We start from the raw sequence: 16,273 nt of genomic DNA on the forward strand, positions 1-16,273 counted from the left end.
ACTTCAAAAAGATTTTTTCTTTTGCTCTTTAAGATTCTACCTGATAAAGAGTCACGTGTTTCTTCCCAGTAACATCTCTGTTAAATGAAACGAAACACATTTAAGCAATGCTGTTTTGAGAATGCTTTCATCTGATTATTCTTTGAAAATCTGTATATCATCTCATGAATAATGTACATATGCCTGATTGTTTTCAAACTGGTCGATTTAAAGATGGAATCAATAACGAATACTCTCAGTTTCTTGAATATTAAGACTTAGGCATTTGTAATTAGATTTACATGCTAAAAAAAATCGAAAATCGAACATCCAGTATAATCTTAGATCAGCATTCTGCAATTATATCCAATAACATTAAACCTGCTATAAAATGGATAAATATTTAATGTCCAACAATAAATTCATACAATTCTCAGCTCTGTTGTTCTAGTCATTGTACTGTTACAAAGCCTTCCTAGTAATAACGATTTATAAAGCGTCTTCCAGAGTTCTGAGTTCTCGGTATTTCTCATTACGGTAGAACTCTGATCATTGTTGTACCGAGAAATGACTGAAACTATAGAATATGATATCCGACTTCTAGAGTAATAATTTATATTTTTTTTAATATAGGAAAGGAATGGGAATAGTAATATGATAGGGAAATTTAATGAAACCTCATCACTTTCATAAAGATTATAAGTAACAGTTTCCATTTGCCCCACATCATATATATTGTAATGTATCTGGAATGTATTTTGAAGAGAAAATTCATAAAAACCTTCCAAATTCCAACCCTTTCTTTGGGAATTTGTCTATAAGAGAAACTGTGTTCCTTATAAAATTAATTCATACATGTATATAATCATGTAGGAATGCTGCAATCTATTGGCTTGACAACAATTATTGTAGATTTTCCTCTTAAAATAGATCACTCCTGATCTTGCAATGCATGAGTCTTCGGAAATAATGGTTGATCTAAATTTAGCAAGATAAATTTTAACACATTCTTTCTTTGTGATGTTCTTTTGCAAGTTCTATGGTCGATACAATGGCCCTGTCAGCCAATTTATTCTATCATTCATTCGATGTTGACGTCTCTCCTACTAATTGTTAGGCCATTATATTCATAGTGAATTGTCCACGGATTTGTTTTCCTGAACATTAAAAGGCGCACACGGCGGGAGTGACCAGATGACAGGGGATGCTCTCCTGTTCATGGCACCTGATCCAATCTCTGATGTTTGGACGTCCGTGTTTGGTGTGCTCTGATTGTTATTGTTTGAATGGACTTATTGAGCTTAAATGATTTTCATTATCTCCATATTTCATTCTCGTGAAGTTTTATTATTTTTTTTTTATCTTTTTACTTTAATCGTTTGATTATTGTTGCATCTATCAGATTTCTTTTACAATTAATGTCTTTTTTTTTTTAAATGATCGCTAGTATTTAATCACTATTTCCAACATTGAGTATGTTTATCTAACCGTTAAAATATTTACAAGTAAAATATTTATACAATACTTTGCTCAAAGTAACATAATCCCCTGGGAGAGTATTTTGCCATCCATCATCCCGCGGATCTGTCATATTCCGACATATTGGACTTCACGCAGGCATAGAGCGACATATTGTACATCATCCAGATACATATCCAATTACCTATCTCCTATACCAGCCTGTCTTCATTTGGACCAGATTATACAGTCATTACCGACATCAGCGACGCCTTATCTCGGGATAAAGAGAAAGTTTATTTCCTGTTTACATTGTTGCGCAATATTTGTTTTCATGTTTACGTCATGATAGTAATCGTTACGATACGTGCGGGAAGTCTGAAATTCTGAGAGCTATAAATATTTAACGATGCACTTTCCATCATTATGAGCATAACTTTAGAACGGTTGGTGCTTGTGTGTTCATATTTTACCTGTGTATTTCTTGTAATAAGTCTTTTTTTGAGTGCCATCAGTTTTGAACTCATGACTTTTACCTTGGTGTTTGTCCTCTTTTTGAAAAGAAGTTACTCAAATTTTAATCTTGATCATTACAATGAATGGTTGTGGCAGGGTTTCCATATTTCACAGGTGTATTTCTGGCAAGACAAATATTTTGGCATTATGCACTTGGCTTCAGAGTATTTTTTAAGTCCGTAAACCTTGGACAATTCCCGAACGGTTGACAAGAGAGCTTTCATATTTCGCACGTTTTAATCTTGTGACAAGACATTTCTTTGGGAACCGAAATTTTTTTACTCGTGACTTTTACCTTCAATAAGAGTTTAACCTACTTTAGAAAAATATTCATACGTTAATTACCATTCGGGGAAATTAGTGTTTCATACATACCTTGTTAATTTATTCTTCTATGTAAAATGATAAAGCATATAAACTTAATATAACAACAATGAACAAGCAACATCTAAATAACTCTTTCTAGTTCGTAATACCTTATAATATGTTCTACCATGTTATAAAATAACCAGAAAAGCGATGTTACAAAAAATGTAAGATGAGATAAAGGAAGAAATAATGACATAGATTGTGAATCTGAACAGTGAAAAATGGTGACCATAAGAAAACGATTTTATAGCAGATAAAGCCACAGGCTATCCCCCTGACGACCGACTCATTATGGTTCTCATGTTACTCTCCGCTTAGTTTGACCAATGACATTTTCTCATTTCTCTGCAATGATTCGTTACTTTCCGTCCATTTAGAAAACGCAGTGGATCTCTTTTACTGTTTCCATTTCTCCTTATCAACAAAGAACCAGCCAAAGTATGTTTCTAACAACATAATGCATTATCTGTGGTCACACGGATCTTCCTCTGATAATGATACCAACACTTTATATTTCTACGTGAAAAAACCGACGCTGCTTTTAGTTATAACGAACTTTTGAAAAACTGGTGAACATTACATGAGACCTTTCACTTCAAATTCTAAAACTATCATTGAAATATTGTCCAAAAAGCTCGAATTTCAATTGACAACAATGACGTGAAAAACTGCGTATGTTACGGCACTATGCAGTGAATGTTATGGGTACATCAGATGAGACCTTGAAAACCGAGGCCTCTTGTACCGGTAGACATTGGCACGATAGAGATCCCTTACTGCTCAATGGCCCTTAATGCCAATGAAATATACGGAGATAACGAGCAGTATCCAAGCTCAAAAGTCCACAAGACAATTAAAATAGGAGAAGAGGAAACGCGGACTTCCAAAAAATCAGAGGTGGGATCAAGTGCTATGGAGGAGTAATCATCCCCTGCTGACCTGTCACATCGGGAAATAACGGGAAAATCCGTCGACAATCCAGAATAGGAGCAGAGGAAATACGGACTTCCAAAAACATCAGAGGTGGGATCAGGTGCCATGGAGGAGTGAGCATCCCCTGCTGACCTGTCACACCCGCCGTGTGCTCCTTGTCCTGATCGGGAAATAACGGAAAAATCCGTCGACAATCCAGTGTGTAAATAATGGTTTAACAATTAGTATGAAAAACGTCAGTCAGCATTTGACTCAATGATAAATTGTATTCGTAGACAAAGTCAATGTATCGACAATAGAACTTACGAAATGATGACTTGAAACAAGACTGTTGATATTCTTGTTTCATCAACTTGTTTGTCAATAATTTACTTCGTTTTTGAAATTGTACAAACGTGGAGCATGCTCTTGCGTATTGAATCAACTGTGAGAAATATACCCCGTATACTGGTGATGAAGGTATATTGCTGCATAAGTAAGGGAAGTTGAATATTGAAAAGTTAAAGTCATCACGTTTATCATAGAGTTTGCTTGTTAGATTACCATTTAAAAAAAATTCAAGTAAAATATCCAAGTATGAAACAGATGTGTCAGACCCTGTGGTATATTTTATCTCAAGCTCACCAGGATATATCGTATCGACATAGCAATGGAAATTACCATTGTTAATTGACAATTCGTCGTCGTTATATCTAAATGTGGAGTTGAAGGCAATAGCAATGTTTCATTCTTTTCACTTAAAAGATTAAAGGTCAAAATTTGAAGCCCTACCGGTATATGATGACAATTTAACGTGAGTGAAAAATTCTAAATTTTCGAATGTGACGTAAAGAACATACAATCAATCAAATAAGAATTTCAGTGTCGACCAGTATATTCGAAAGAGCTAGGTCCACATTTTGAATAAAATGACCGTCTTTATATCAATTAATTGACTATCATCCTGTCCAAGTTCACATATCAAAATAAAGAATAGACTAAGTGTTCTCATTTCCTACAGCAAATTCTTCTTTGAGAATCCTGATATTGCAAAGCAGGCTTTGTGAAATGCTATGTTCTTGAATTTTGTAGAAAAGAAGCGTACTTGACAAACTTCAGCAAATAATTAAAATATGAGCGGAGCACATGATCCAAAAAATAAAACATGTTAACTTTTATAATCTTCAGAAACAGATTTTTAGTATGTAATTTCATATTTTGGATCAGAGACTGTGCTCTATATAAATAAAGAAAAAAATACTTCAGCGTTTGATCATTTTCAAAGGAATTTACAGGATATGATAATATTGGCCATTTCATGACGTTATGATGCATGACTAAAGAGAAAATTCCGTCATGTTCAGTATAAACACGGTTAGTAAGGGAACAAAAGTTCTTTTAAAGTAAATACTGCATTGTTATATTTCCAACAATCAAAGTGAATTTGAATTACCAAACCCATACTGGGTTCCTTAACTTAATGAAAATCTTTACAAAATAAGATACACATGTTACATTAAAGTTTTAGAATTCAGAGAATTTAAAACTAACTATAACAATGTGAATTCTAAAACTTTATGTAACACATATACTGGTTCCAGTATATTGTTCTAAAAACTTTTTTTTACTCCTCACTAAAATATTTATTTAAATATATATCTACGTAGTTGTTGGAGATCAGGCCCAAAGACCATTAACTGAATACAGATTTAAGTCAAAATTTCAAATTTAAATAATCTTTTGAAATAATTTTAATATATTAATACAAGATTTCCAAAATTATTGAAAAAGAAGCTTTGGTCTGTATGTTTTCTAGTAAAACATTACAGGTTTTACAGCTTTCACAGAACACAGAAGACATTGTATTCGGAAAAGTCTTCAAATATTTCTCTAAAAAAACTTCATGTTCTTTCAATTTTCGTATGAACTGTTAATTTAATATCAAAACTGGAAATTTGAAGACTGCACATATAATATATGCTTTATATCCTTGAAGTATCCTCGGGGGCAGGCTGGCCACCAACAGAGACATATTTAAAAGAAATACGGAAATAACGAACAGTATTCAAGCTCTTAGTCCATTTAAACAATACAAATCGGTGGGCAGAGCAAACAAAGACATTTAAAACATTGAAGGTAGGATCAGGTGCAACGGAGGAGTGAGCTACCCATGTCGACGGTCACATCCACCGTGTGCTCTTTGTCAAGCAAACACAAAAATTCATAGACGATTCAGTGTGTAAATAATCATGTAATAACTTAATATGAAAAACGTCAGTCACCATTCGGCTTAATTAAAGTACTTGCTGAAAATCGTTTCTTTTTGCAGAAATCAAACCTTCAAACGGATTTCTCATCCACATCTACTCTTAGAACAATTCTCAAATTAACCATTTGACTTTCAGTAAAGCGTGGCATTCTCGGCGTCATGACAAGGAGCACAAGCGTCTGTCAGATGGCGAATAGATTCTCATTGGTTAAGAAATTAATAACATTAGGAACTTTAAATTGATGTTGACAACGATGAGACGACTCAAGTCCCACCTCTTTGCCGTACGAGACCTTGTTATTGGATATTTGCTACCCTCGTTGACATTCACCGAATTTCTAGCCCATGTATACTTCAACAATGAATGAAGGTTGTGTAAATTTAAGACGCTAATTATGTAATGCCGAGAATGCCACGCCTTACCGAAAGTCGATCCAAGGTTAACTGAGAATTTTACTATTCTTTGTTTTCAAAAATATGATTAAAAATAAACGTGGCTCTCCTTTTCAAACTATTTGCAATGATAACTTCTTTCACTGAGAAAAAATTAGGGATTGCAAAGATCGTCTTAAACCTAAATCGGATGAATTACACTTTCCATATATAGTCGGTGGCGAAATTAGACATACTCTGATCCCTTTGAGGACAAATATACCGCATGATTAAGGCCTGAGAGAAACAAAAGTGATTCACATGATTTATGGAAGGAGGAACTCTATGCAAATTTAGAGAAAGATTTTACCTCGGGATCAACAGCCATATTAATTCCGGAGTATGGTGGTTAACCTCCGCCATTATCCAATATGTCAATACCAGACAGGAAACGGAAGTAAAGCCATTGTGAGACTGCTGATTTAGTAAACCACTTAAGATATCCAGAATGGCCTATAATTTACTTAATAACGCCAATTAATTCTGCCAAACATGTATGAAATAGCAGGGCTCAGTGAAAGTCACTCTCTTTTGATTTTCAGCATCAGAAATATTTTTACAGTGACTTTTGCTTGGAACTTGATTGAGCTGCTTTTTCGAGACTTTCAGATAATTCCCCCCTCATCTTAACACTAAGCGATGAGTATGCAGTGATGCTTGGAAATCAAAGGTTTTTCCGACAACAATACATACTCGGTGGGCCTCTAAAAGTCTTAGTTATTCTACATATCGATATTCTTTTGGAAATTTTCCTAAATACCATGCATTAGAATATCCCTAATGAATTCCTATTTTATTATACAGAAATCGTTAACACAATTTTCACCCCGTTTTCTACGTGAACGATTTGTAATTTTCAAGCTTCAAAGCCTACGACAGAGAGTCTTATTCAATAAGAAGCTAATTATATACTTGCATGGTGCATTTCGAATTGTTGTCAATTGGACCATGATGTATTAACTTTATACTGTTGGTCTGAGAATGTTTATAAATAACACTGGAACATAATCGACTTCCTGTGATCAACTAAGAATTAGAATATCTCCCGAGGAAGAGATTAGTCGAATATTAATGACATTTCATTATGGCACAGGAAAACATCATCTATAAGCATATGACGAAAATGAATATTGAACTCTTATCTATGCCCATGTTTTAATGACTTTCATTTTCTATATGCTGCAAGATGAAGCATGTTCAGTCTTGAGATTTTACTATTTCTTTGTTTTAGAAAACATATTTTAACCATCCTTTGCGTCCATATCTATGTTCTTTACATGAAGTTCTATCGACATATTCAACATTTAGTTATTAAGCTTTTTTATCGCTATGCGACAACTGATTTACAAATCACTCTGTTCTTCGTACATTATCATGCGTCCAGACTGTTATAAAGCTTAGTATCAAAAACTTTTTTGATTCACTTTTCAAGACCTTGACCTGTATGTAACCAGTGTTATGCAAAATCGACACCGTTATACATTCATCTTTGTTAAGCCACTCTGTGTGCGGTTTCCTTTGTTACATCAGATGTACATCGATGTGCGAACTTGCTTTTAAATGCTCTTCATGACCACAATGTAAGTAACCGGTTCTCTATAGAGAGTATTAAAGCTATGGACCAAGGTAATTTAATAACACTTTTCCCCTTATGCAGTACAACGCACTCATTCGTTGTTTCAAGGCTAAATATGCATTCTTAATGTGCCAATTATACATTTTGTGATTTTTAGTTGTCCTGTATCCAATGCTTCACAAAATCCTATATATCCGTATTCGTTCCTTCTTTTACGGGATAACATTCACAATGCATTCAATGATTTACTAGCTCTTTATGAAACATATGGAAATAATGAACAGTATTCCAGAACAAAACTCCATAAAACTTTATAATGTTGGTCTGAGAATATAGGTGCAGAGCAAACACGGAACTCCGAAATATCAGAGGTGGGATCAGGTGCCATGTAGGAGTGAGTATTCCCTGCCGACCGGTCACACCCGCCGTGTGCTCCTTGTCATGATCGGGAAATAACGGAAAAATCCGTCGTCAATTCAGTGTGTAAATAATGGACTAACAATTAGTAAGAAAAACGTCAGTCAGCATTTGACTCAGTAATAAATTGTATTTGCTGGCAAGGTCATTGTAGCGACCATAGAACTTACGAAATGATGACTTTAAACGAGACTACTGAAATTCTTGTTTCATCAACTTGTTTGTCAATAATTTACTTCGTTTTAGAAATTGTTCATGCGTAGTGCATGCTCTTGCGTATCTAATCAACTGAGATATGTATACCCGAATGCAGGTGATGAAGGTATTTTGCTGCATAAGTAAGGGAAGTTGACCATTGAAAAGACCAAGCCATCACGTTTATCATAGAACTTGGTTGTTAGATTACCATTAACGTCTTTTTCAAGTAAAATATCTAAATATGAAACAGACTTTTCAGACTCTGTGGTATCTTTTATCTCAAGCTCACCAGGATATATCGTATCGACATAAGAATGGGAATTATCATTGTTAATTGACAGTACGTCGTCGACATATCTAAACGTCGATTTGAAGGTCAAAGCAAGTGTTTTCTTCTTTTCACGCATGAGATTTTTCACAAATTTTGCTTCATATGAATACAAGAATAGGTCTGCTAATAACGGGGCGCAACTGGAAACCATGGGAATTCCAATAGATTGTTGGAAGATCTGATCTCCAAAAGCAACAAAGAAATTGTCAATCAGAAATAAAGCTCTTTACCGCTAAGCGTCCAGTGCTACTTTGGGCTCTGATATGCGTTTAATGCTTTATAAAGCTCTTTACCGCTAAGCGTCCAGTGCCATACCGGGCTTTTATATGCGTTTAATGCTTTATAAAGCTCTTTACCGCTAAGCGTTCAATGCTATACCGGGCTCTGATATGCGTTTAATGCTTAATATAGCTCTTTACCGCAAAGCGTCAAGTATTACATGTATATCGTGCTCTTATCCCAGATAGCATGACCATGTCGGGCCAACACTGGTAAAAGGTTGTATGGTTGGCGTTGGGGGAAAAACGTTGGACCAACGTTGGACCAATGTTACCATGTCAACCTTCTCGACCATGACAGAATTCCTTTGTTGGCCCAACGTTGGTCCAACATAAGCAATTTCCATTCACTTTACTTTCCAAGGAAGGAAGGGTGCTGATGTTGGCCTAACGTTGGCCCAATGTATATATTACAACCTTAAATAAAGTGTCTTTTCAAATTGGTAGTTGTATATTGGCCCAACGTTGGCCCGATGTTTGTAGTACACCCGTAAAGGATGTGTCAAATCAAGTTGGTAGTTGTATGTTGGCCCAACGTTGGCCCGATGTTTGTAGTACACCCGTAAAGAATGCGTCAAATCAAGTTGGTAGTAGTATGTTGGCCCAACGTTGGCCGAATGTTTGTAATACACCCTTAAAGAAATGTCTTATGAAGTTGGTAATAGAATGTTGGCCCAACGTTGGCCCGATGTTAGCAAGAGTATTTTTTTGTTTAGGTGTTTCAAAGATGGGATATTTATAAAGTCCAATTATTATACTGCCAACTAAATGATGGTGTCATTTTATAATTAGCTGCTGAGCTTTACGTTGGGACAACGTTGGTTCCAAATATTAATTTAGATACACATTCTGAAATAATTAAGAGGATATTCTATGTCCTTGCTTTTCATTGGATGACTGTTTTTGTTTAAATATGATATTTTCAACATGTTAACTTTGAACTTAAGTGAGCACAGCACCAAAGAGTGTTTTATTCTATTTTTTGAATTGTGTGCATGCTTATTTATTTGTTATAAAACGCTTAAAATTATGATTTTTTACATGAGCGTTGTATTCATGAAAATTTCGAGAAGACTGAATAATTGTTAGTTAAAAGTTCTCAGGAACAGGATGTGAATCCCAGATAGCAGAACATCGTTGGTCCAATCTTACATTATGTTTGTATTATCGCTGTTGGGTTACATTTAATGGGCCAACAATGGTCCAAGATGGAATATTGATATATGTAGTTGATTATGTATAATGGGGCCAATGTTGGGCTAACTGTTGGCGTTATATCATAAAACTATTATCATGAGAGAAAATATTTGTTGGGGTATTGGCATCGGCCCCAAGTTGGCCCAATATAACATGAATCTGGTTGAGCATCATGGGTAGACAATGTAATATCCGCGCCATTTTTAATCTGACACGAGCGTAACGAGACTGGTGCCTTGTATATCTGCATCCACTTTGTAATTATTCATAATATGTTTGCTTCGACACAGCTTAATTAACGTCTATAGTTTAAACGATATCGTGTACAAATCTGTGTAAATCAGTGCAGAGGCCAGGTGCTGTTGAGTCAACGCTGTCCCAGATAGCATGCTAACATTGGGCCAACGTTGGGCCAATGTTATCGGTTACATTGAGCCAATGTTGGCGAATGACATTGGCCCAGTGTAAGTTTGCTTATCGGTCCAATGTTGGCCCGATATGTTGTTCCAACGTTTGCCCAATGTAGAGTGTTATTTCTACAGATATTGGCCCAACGTTGCGACAATATTGTTCAAATTAATGCGACACTGGGCTAATCTTGGCCAAACGTCAACAAGAACATTGCGCCGATTTTGGCAAATGACGTTGACCCAGTGTCATTTTGCTCATTGGCCCAATTCTGACTTGATATATATTGGACCAACAGTGGGCCAATGTGTATATATAAACATTTAATTGTTACAAATCTGTATATTAACAAATTCGATAGTCTCTAAAATTAGAAATAAATCTACCACTAATCCTTCTTGAAAATACAAGTTAGCTAAAATAAATTTACAAGGCTTGTTAAAATTCTTAAAATATAAATCAAAACAAAATAAATTATCAGTGATTAAATTTATTGTTTCTATACAAGAAAAATATATGAAAGTATAAAATAACAAATGTGTTTTGATACAGTTAAAACAATAAATAATTTGCCCCTTAATTAGATTGAATATTTTACTTTGAGTAATGAGTTATATGGAGCAACATTGAACCAAAATCGGTGTGATGATGATCAAGCGTAAACATTTTATGCATAAATGCCTTCATCACGCAAGCTAATCGCTTAATCACACCATGAAACAAAAAAGAGGGTTATTCCTCAATTGACAGCTTAAAAATATAGTGATATACTTGTAAATTTAATTGTATGTTTACTCTTTACTGAGAAAAGTAACAAATATATTAAGTACCAAATACTACAATTTTAGTGCTACTGGAGATTCTAAAAAGACATTGAGAACACAATCAAAGCTAAAGTATGCCACGGACAGGGATGGGGGAGGAAGAAACGGACAGAGAAGAAAAGAAGGGGAATGAGGAGACTCTGGAGAGAGAAGAGCAGACTTAGGAGAGGAATCAGATTGAACGTGGCAGTGCCTAACTTTTCCTGTAATATACTGTGACATACCTGTAGTTCTCACCTTTTCTGTGTCTATTTGTCGGTAACAAACATAATGCAGATGTCAGATACATTTTTGTGTGTAAGTAAACAAAATTGCTGGATTCATTATAGTATTATTTTAAGAACAGGAGGGCTTTGTTTATTTTTTAGACGTGCTATCAATCTGCAATTTACTGAACTTGTGCATAAATTTACATCAGAGAGGGAGTATACAGTCATGTATCGCTTCAAGTGAGCATCAACTTTGTGTTCTTTATTAATGTTTTCTTCATGCATTGAGCAATAAAATATAAGTATGTTATAATTTAATTTTATATTATGATTTTTTCCCCTAAGTTTTCTTTAATTAATGTAGAGCTACTTACAATGCAATACTTGTTGATGGTAATTCTATGAAATATTGTTTTAAAAACTATTAATCTAGCATATATAGTATTAAAGGGCTTTTACCATTAAACTGTACTACAAAGCTACGATAACCTTATTATATATAGTTTGTTATTCAATTTTGAGGACAATTGACCAGCCAGTGAAGAGCAAATGAGTTGTCCTGATGGAGATCCAATAAGATACAAACCAACGTTGGTCCAAAAATGGTGTTTGCCTAATATTGAAAGAATAAGTGGCCCAACAATGGCTCAATAATATCCGTTCGTTGGTCCAACAATAAGCCAACAAGTTGGTCTGATTAAGGGCCGATGAGCAAATTACGTTGGCCCAACATTAATTGCTTGAAATGGCCCAACTCCCAACTGTACAAAAATGACATTTGCCCAACATTGAAAGAATACATTGGTCCAACAGTGGCCCAATATAAACTGTTACATTGGCCCAACAATAAGCCAACAAGTTGGTTTGATTAAGGGCCGATGAGCAAATTACCGTTGGCCCAACATTAATTGCTTACAATGGCCCAACTGTACAAAAATGACGTTTGTCCAATATTGAAAGAATACATTGGCCCAACAGTGGCCCGATATTAACTGTTACATTGGCCCAACAATAAGCCCACAAGTTGGATTGATTAAGGGCCGATGAGCAAATTACCGATGGCCCAATGTTGAATGCATACGGTGGCCCAACATAAGGAGCATTGTTGGCCCAACAAAGGTCCAACAGCATCCTGCTATCTGGGATATGCGTTCAATTCTTTATAAAGCTTTTTACCGCTAAGCGCCCAGTGCTATACCGGGCTCTTATATGCGTTTAATGCTTTATAAAGATCTTTACCACTAAGTGTTTAGTGCTACACCGGGCTCTTATATGCGTTCAATGCTTAATGAAGCTCTTTACAGCTAAGTGTCTGGTGCTGTACTGTAGCTCTTATGCGTCCGGTGCTTTACTCTATGCTAACCGCTATGCGTCTAGTTCTTTACTCTTTGCACCCATTGCTAAACAGCGCTCTACAAAGCTACGCGTCCAGTGCCTTACAAAAATCTTCATCGCATTCAACCATGTACTGCGTACAAAACTCGTTAAAATTATGCGTCTAATGCTTTACAAAACTCTTAACCGTAAAGCGTCAAGCTTTAAGAACGATATACAGCATTGCGTCCAATGCTACAAAGCTTCTTACACCCTCTATTCTACAAAGTTCCCCATTCCTAAGATTCTTACTGCTTTGCGTCCAGTGCTCTATAAAGCTCCTTATTCTTAAGCACCCAATTTCTCTAAAGCTTCTTCCTGCTATGCGCCCAGTGTTTTACAAAACTTTAACGCAATGTGCCCAGTGCGTTACAAAGTTTTTGCCGCTTTACGACGCCAAGTACCATAAAAAGCTTTTACCCTCACGAAAACCAATAGAAAGCTCGTTCCTTTTTTGACAGGAGTCGGCACGCTAAAGGCCTCTTATTGCTCAAAGGCCCTTTTTACCAAATATAGGTCTAAATTAATTAAAAGCCCTTCAACGGCATCCAGTGAAGTCTCATATTAGTAAAAATTCTTGCAAGGGATGGAAAAACAAATAATTAATCAGTGCAAAGCATTCTACGATGTAGTTAATGTAATGCCAGCAGTATTTAATCAAGCACAAGCTACCCCTTTTAGGTCATATTTCTCCTAGTCTGATAAAATCGGTAGGTCAGGTTATTTTTATATAGACTACAGTGCTTAACTGTATCAATGTCTGCCGCCGGATTGTACCAACCAGTACTTTTCAAAGCTCTACATATCGATATGCGTCCGTACGTATCGCAAAACAGCGTTTCCATGCGTCCACTAAGAGACTTAGCTAATGAACTTCCGCTGACCACTATTTTGACGGAACGAAATGATTCGCGTGTCTTGGTATTCTTCTCTGCAATTCGCAACAGTTGATGAACCATATTTAAAGAATAATTACAGCGTTGCTTTGTAATTGAAAACGGCGGTCGTATTTGCTGCCCGCATATAACACTGAAAATATCTTTACAGAAAAAAAGCATACGAAGGAATTACACGTTTTAAAGTACGGGCAGAATATTGATAGAGTTACCACAATCACATATAGCGTTTAGAGAAACCAGATCAAAGTTATCACATATCGTAAGAAAGGTTAACTCTTTACAACGTTAGATATTAAAACAGTTTAATATAATCATAAAAACCATATGTAGATATATACATCTTATAAGTACACTAAAGAATATACCTTTATCATTTGAGTTCATCAGTTGTTATATCTTTTTTTCTTCATTGTATGAAGAGCATATTTTATGGTCATCTTTTTTCACTGCCTAACACTTTCAATTATTCAGTGGTGTTAAATTTACTGAATTTTATTCATTGATGTGAATAAATACGGCAGATCTTAGATTCCCGGACCGCGTATTAAGGGGCTTTTTATGAGGGATTCGTTTATTGACTGTTCTGTAATTACACGTAGTTGACGTGGTTTAACATCGTTATTCTAGCATTACTTCCGGTAAATCGAACACGCGTAAATTTAAAACGGCATCCAGTTTCCACTTTATTTCAATGAGTAGAAGTTCAGTCCCCTACTATCAATTATCAATTTTCTGGAGAAAAAATTGCTGTTTCATTCTACAAAAATATTGTTTTCCTTGTTTTGTGGTCAACGCCTAGGTTCACAGTATCAAAAACGATTTCAGCACCGTTTTTATTGATGAGAATACGAGAGCACGCTTAGAGATAAACATATAGAACTAACGAAAATACATTAAAGATAAGTCAAGAACTTCACCTTAGCTATTGCTTATTGTCTTAAATTAATTTTAACATTTGTTTTATTATTTGGAGATGAGTAATGTATTTGTTTAATCTAGACACTATGTAGTTTATGTCACAGCGGATGCTTCATCCTTCGCTCTGGTATTGCCCCACACTTACCTTCAATCATTTGTTAATTGTTGTCTCTGAAGACCAATCCTCTGAGTAAAATACAACAAAACATGCAATAAAATGCAGTAGCATGAAAAACCAACACAGGCTGTTTGCTAATGATGGCTTAATTTTGATTTCAAATTGAGTCTGTATATTGTGAGCTTCATCCCATAGATTTTGATCTCAGTAACGCAATGCAATACTCAGATGAAACTATCGTAAAATCCTTGTGTGTAATTCTTTTTAGAACAATGCTATGTAGTAAAATATATATATAAAGTTACTACCCACATGATTTTTTCATCATACCTTGAATCATAAACGTATTATTTTTTTTTAATTTTTACATTATATTGTCAAAGATAAAAATATACAGAAAAAAAAATCATGTATTTAGTTTTTAAAAAAAACTCCATAAAGTTCAAACGAATGAGAGAACAAAATAGTCTTTGTTGGTGTTTTCCGTGCAAAACTCCAGACAATTAAGAAAAAAAGATGACAACACTTACCTTTTCTTCCTCGATGCTTTCTGCTTCATGGATCCGCCACAACATTTCCTGTCCACCTGTCCCCACCTGTTGTCCCACCCTGTAGAGTCGGTGGATCGGATTGGCGTCCTCGGACGCGAGGGTGTTTTTAATGAGAGAAAACATTTCCATAGCGCTGGGTCACTGTCCCAGAGAAGGGTACTTCAGACGTAATCCTCTCACATGGCACTATGTGACTGTCTGTTGAAATAAATCCCCAGAGAAGGCAGTTTTGCAGGCCGTCAAAGAACATCAACAAACATTAGAAAAAAGGAGGATAATTAAAATTTTCCAAGAATGGTAAATGAGATTTGTGGTCGGTTAGTGGTGTAAGAGAGGATTACAGACATGTTTTTCCAATCACTGACAGTCCAAGGACGAGGTTTGGAAACAATAAGACCACTTAGTCCGACACCAAGGGAGGGTCCATACACTCTAAAGGGAAACTACACGACTGAAGTCTGCGATCACCATCCAATAGTTAAATTTGTATTGAACCTTTCATAATGCGGGGACGAGAGTGCGGAATCATCTGCCTGCTTGTCATTATAGGCATATCACGGCAAAAATCGCTATTGATTTCAAATTCTATTCGCGTGAGTACTAACAGAGACTTATTTCTCCAAATCTCTAGCATCAGTAAACAAGCAAATACTAGTGTTCTACATCAGTACGTCTTGTCAACATGTGCAGTTCCATGTCGGAAGGGAATATTCAGGTTGTACAACAGTATATCTACTGATGATCACAGTACTGCACCGCCGCCGCGAATCTCCCCTGGCTGAGTAGTCTGGTGTGACCAATGTATGGAATCAGAACGAATCACAGCTGACTTCTAGCTCCGGCTCGATATTGCACGATATTATAGCTTTAAGCACTCACTGGCGCTTTTTCCAATTGAACGAATTGTGCCCTGCAAAAATTAAAAAAACCTGAAAATTGCGATTTTGATAATTACAGTGACATTTTAAAAGTTGATATTACGCTTTTATAGATGTAGAAGAAAGCTAGTAAATATTGTAATAGGGCAAATTTTTACAAAT

At 35.6% G+C, this 16,273-nt stretch overlaps 1 protein-coding gene across 1 annotated transcript in view; it reads right to left on the reverse strand.

Moving 5' to 3' along the window:
* LOC134252754 (SCY1-like protein 2) overlaps nt 1-16,014 on the reverse strand; it is a 54,999-nt gene extending 38,985 nt beyond the window's left edge. Inside the window, exon 1 of the mRNA XM_062735258.1 lies at nt 15,213-16,014. Coding sequence (XP_062591242.1) covers nt 15,213-15,362 — 150 coding nt within the window. The 5' untranslated portion in view covers nt 15,363-16,014. The remainder of the gene's footprint in view (nt 1-15,212) is intronic.
* Nucleotides 16,015-16,273: the final 259 nt, after the last annotated feature.

Source organism: Saccostrea cucullata, unplaced genomic scaffold (genome assembly GCF_032062105.1).
Source record: "Saccostrea cucullata isolate Sc308-1 unplaced genomic scaffold, CSIRO_AGI_Scuc_v1 ctg101, whole genome shotgun sequence".
Taxonomy (NCBI): Eukaryota; Metazoa; Mollusca; class Bivalvia; order Ostreida; family Ostreidae; genus Saccostrea; species Saccostrea cuccullata.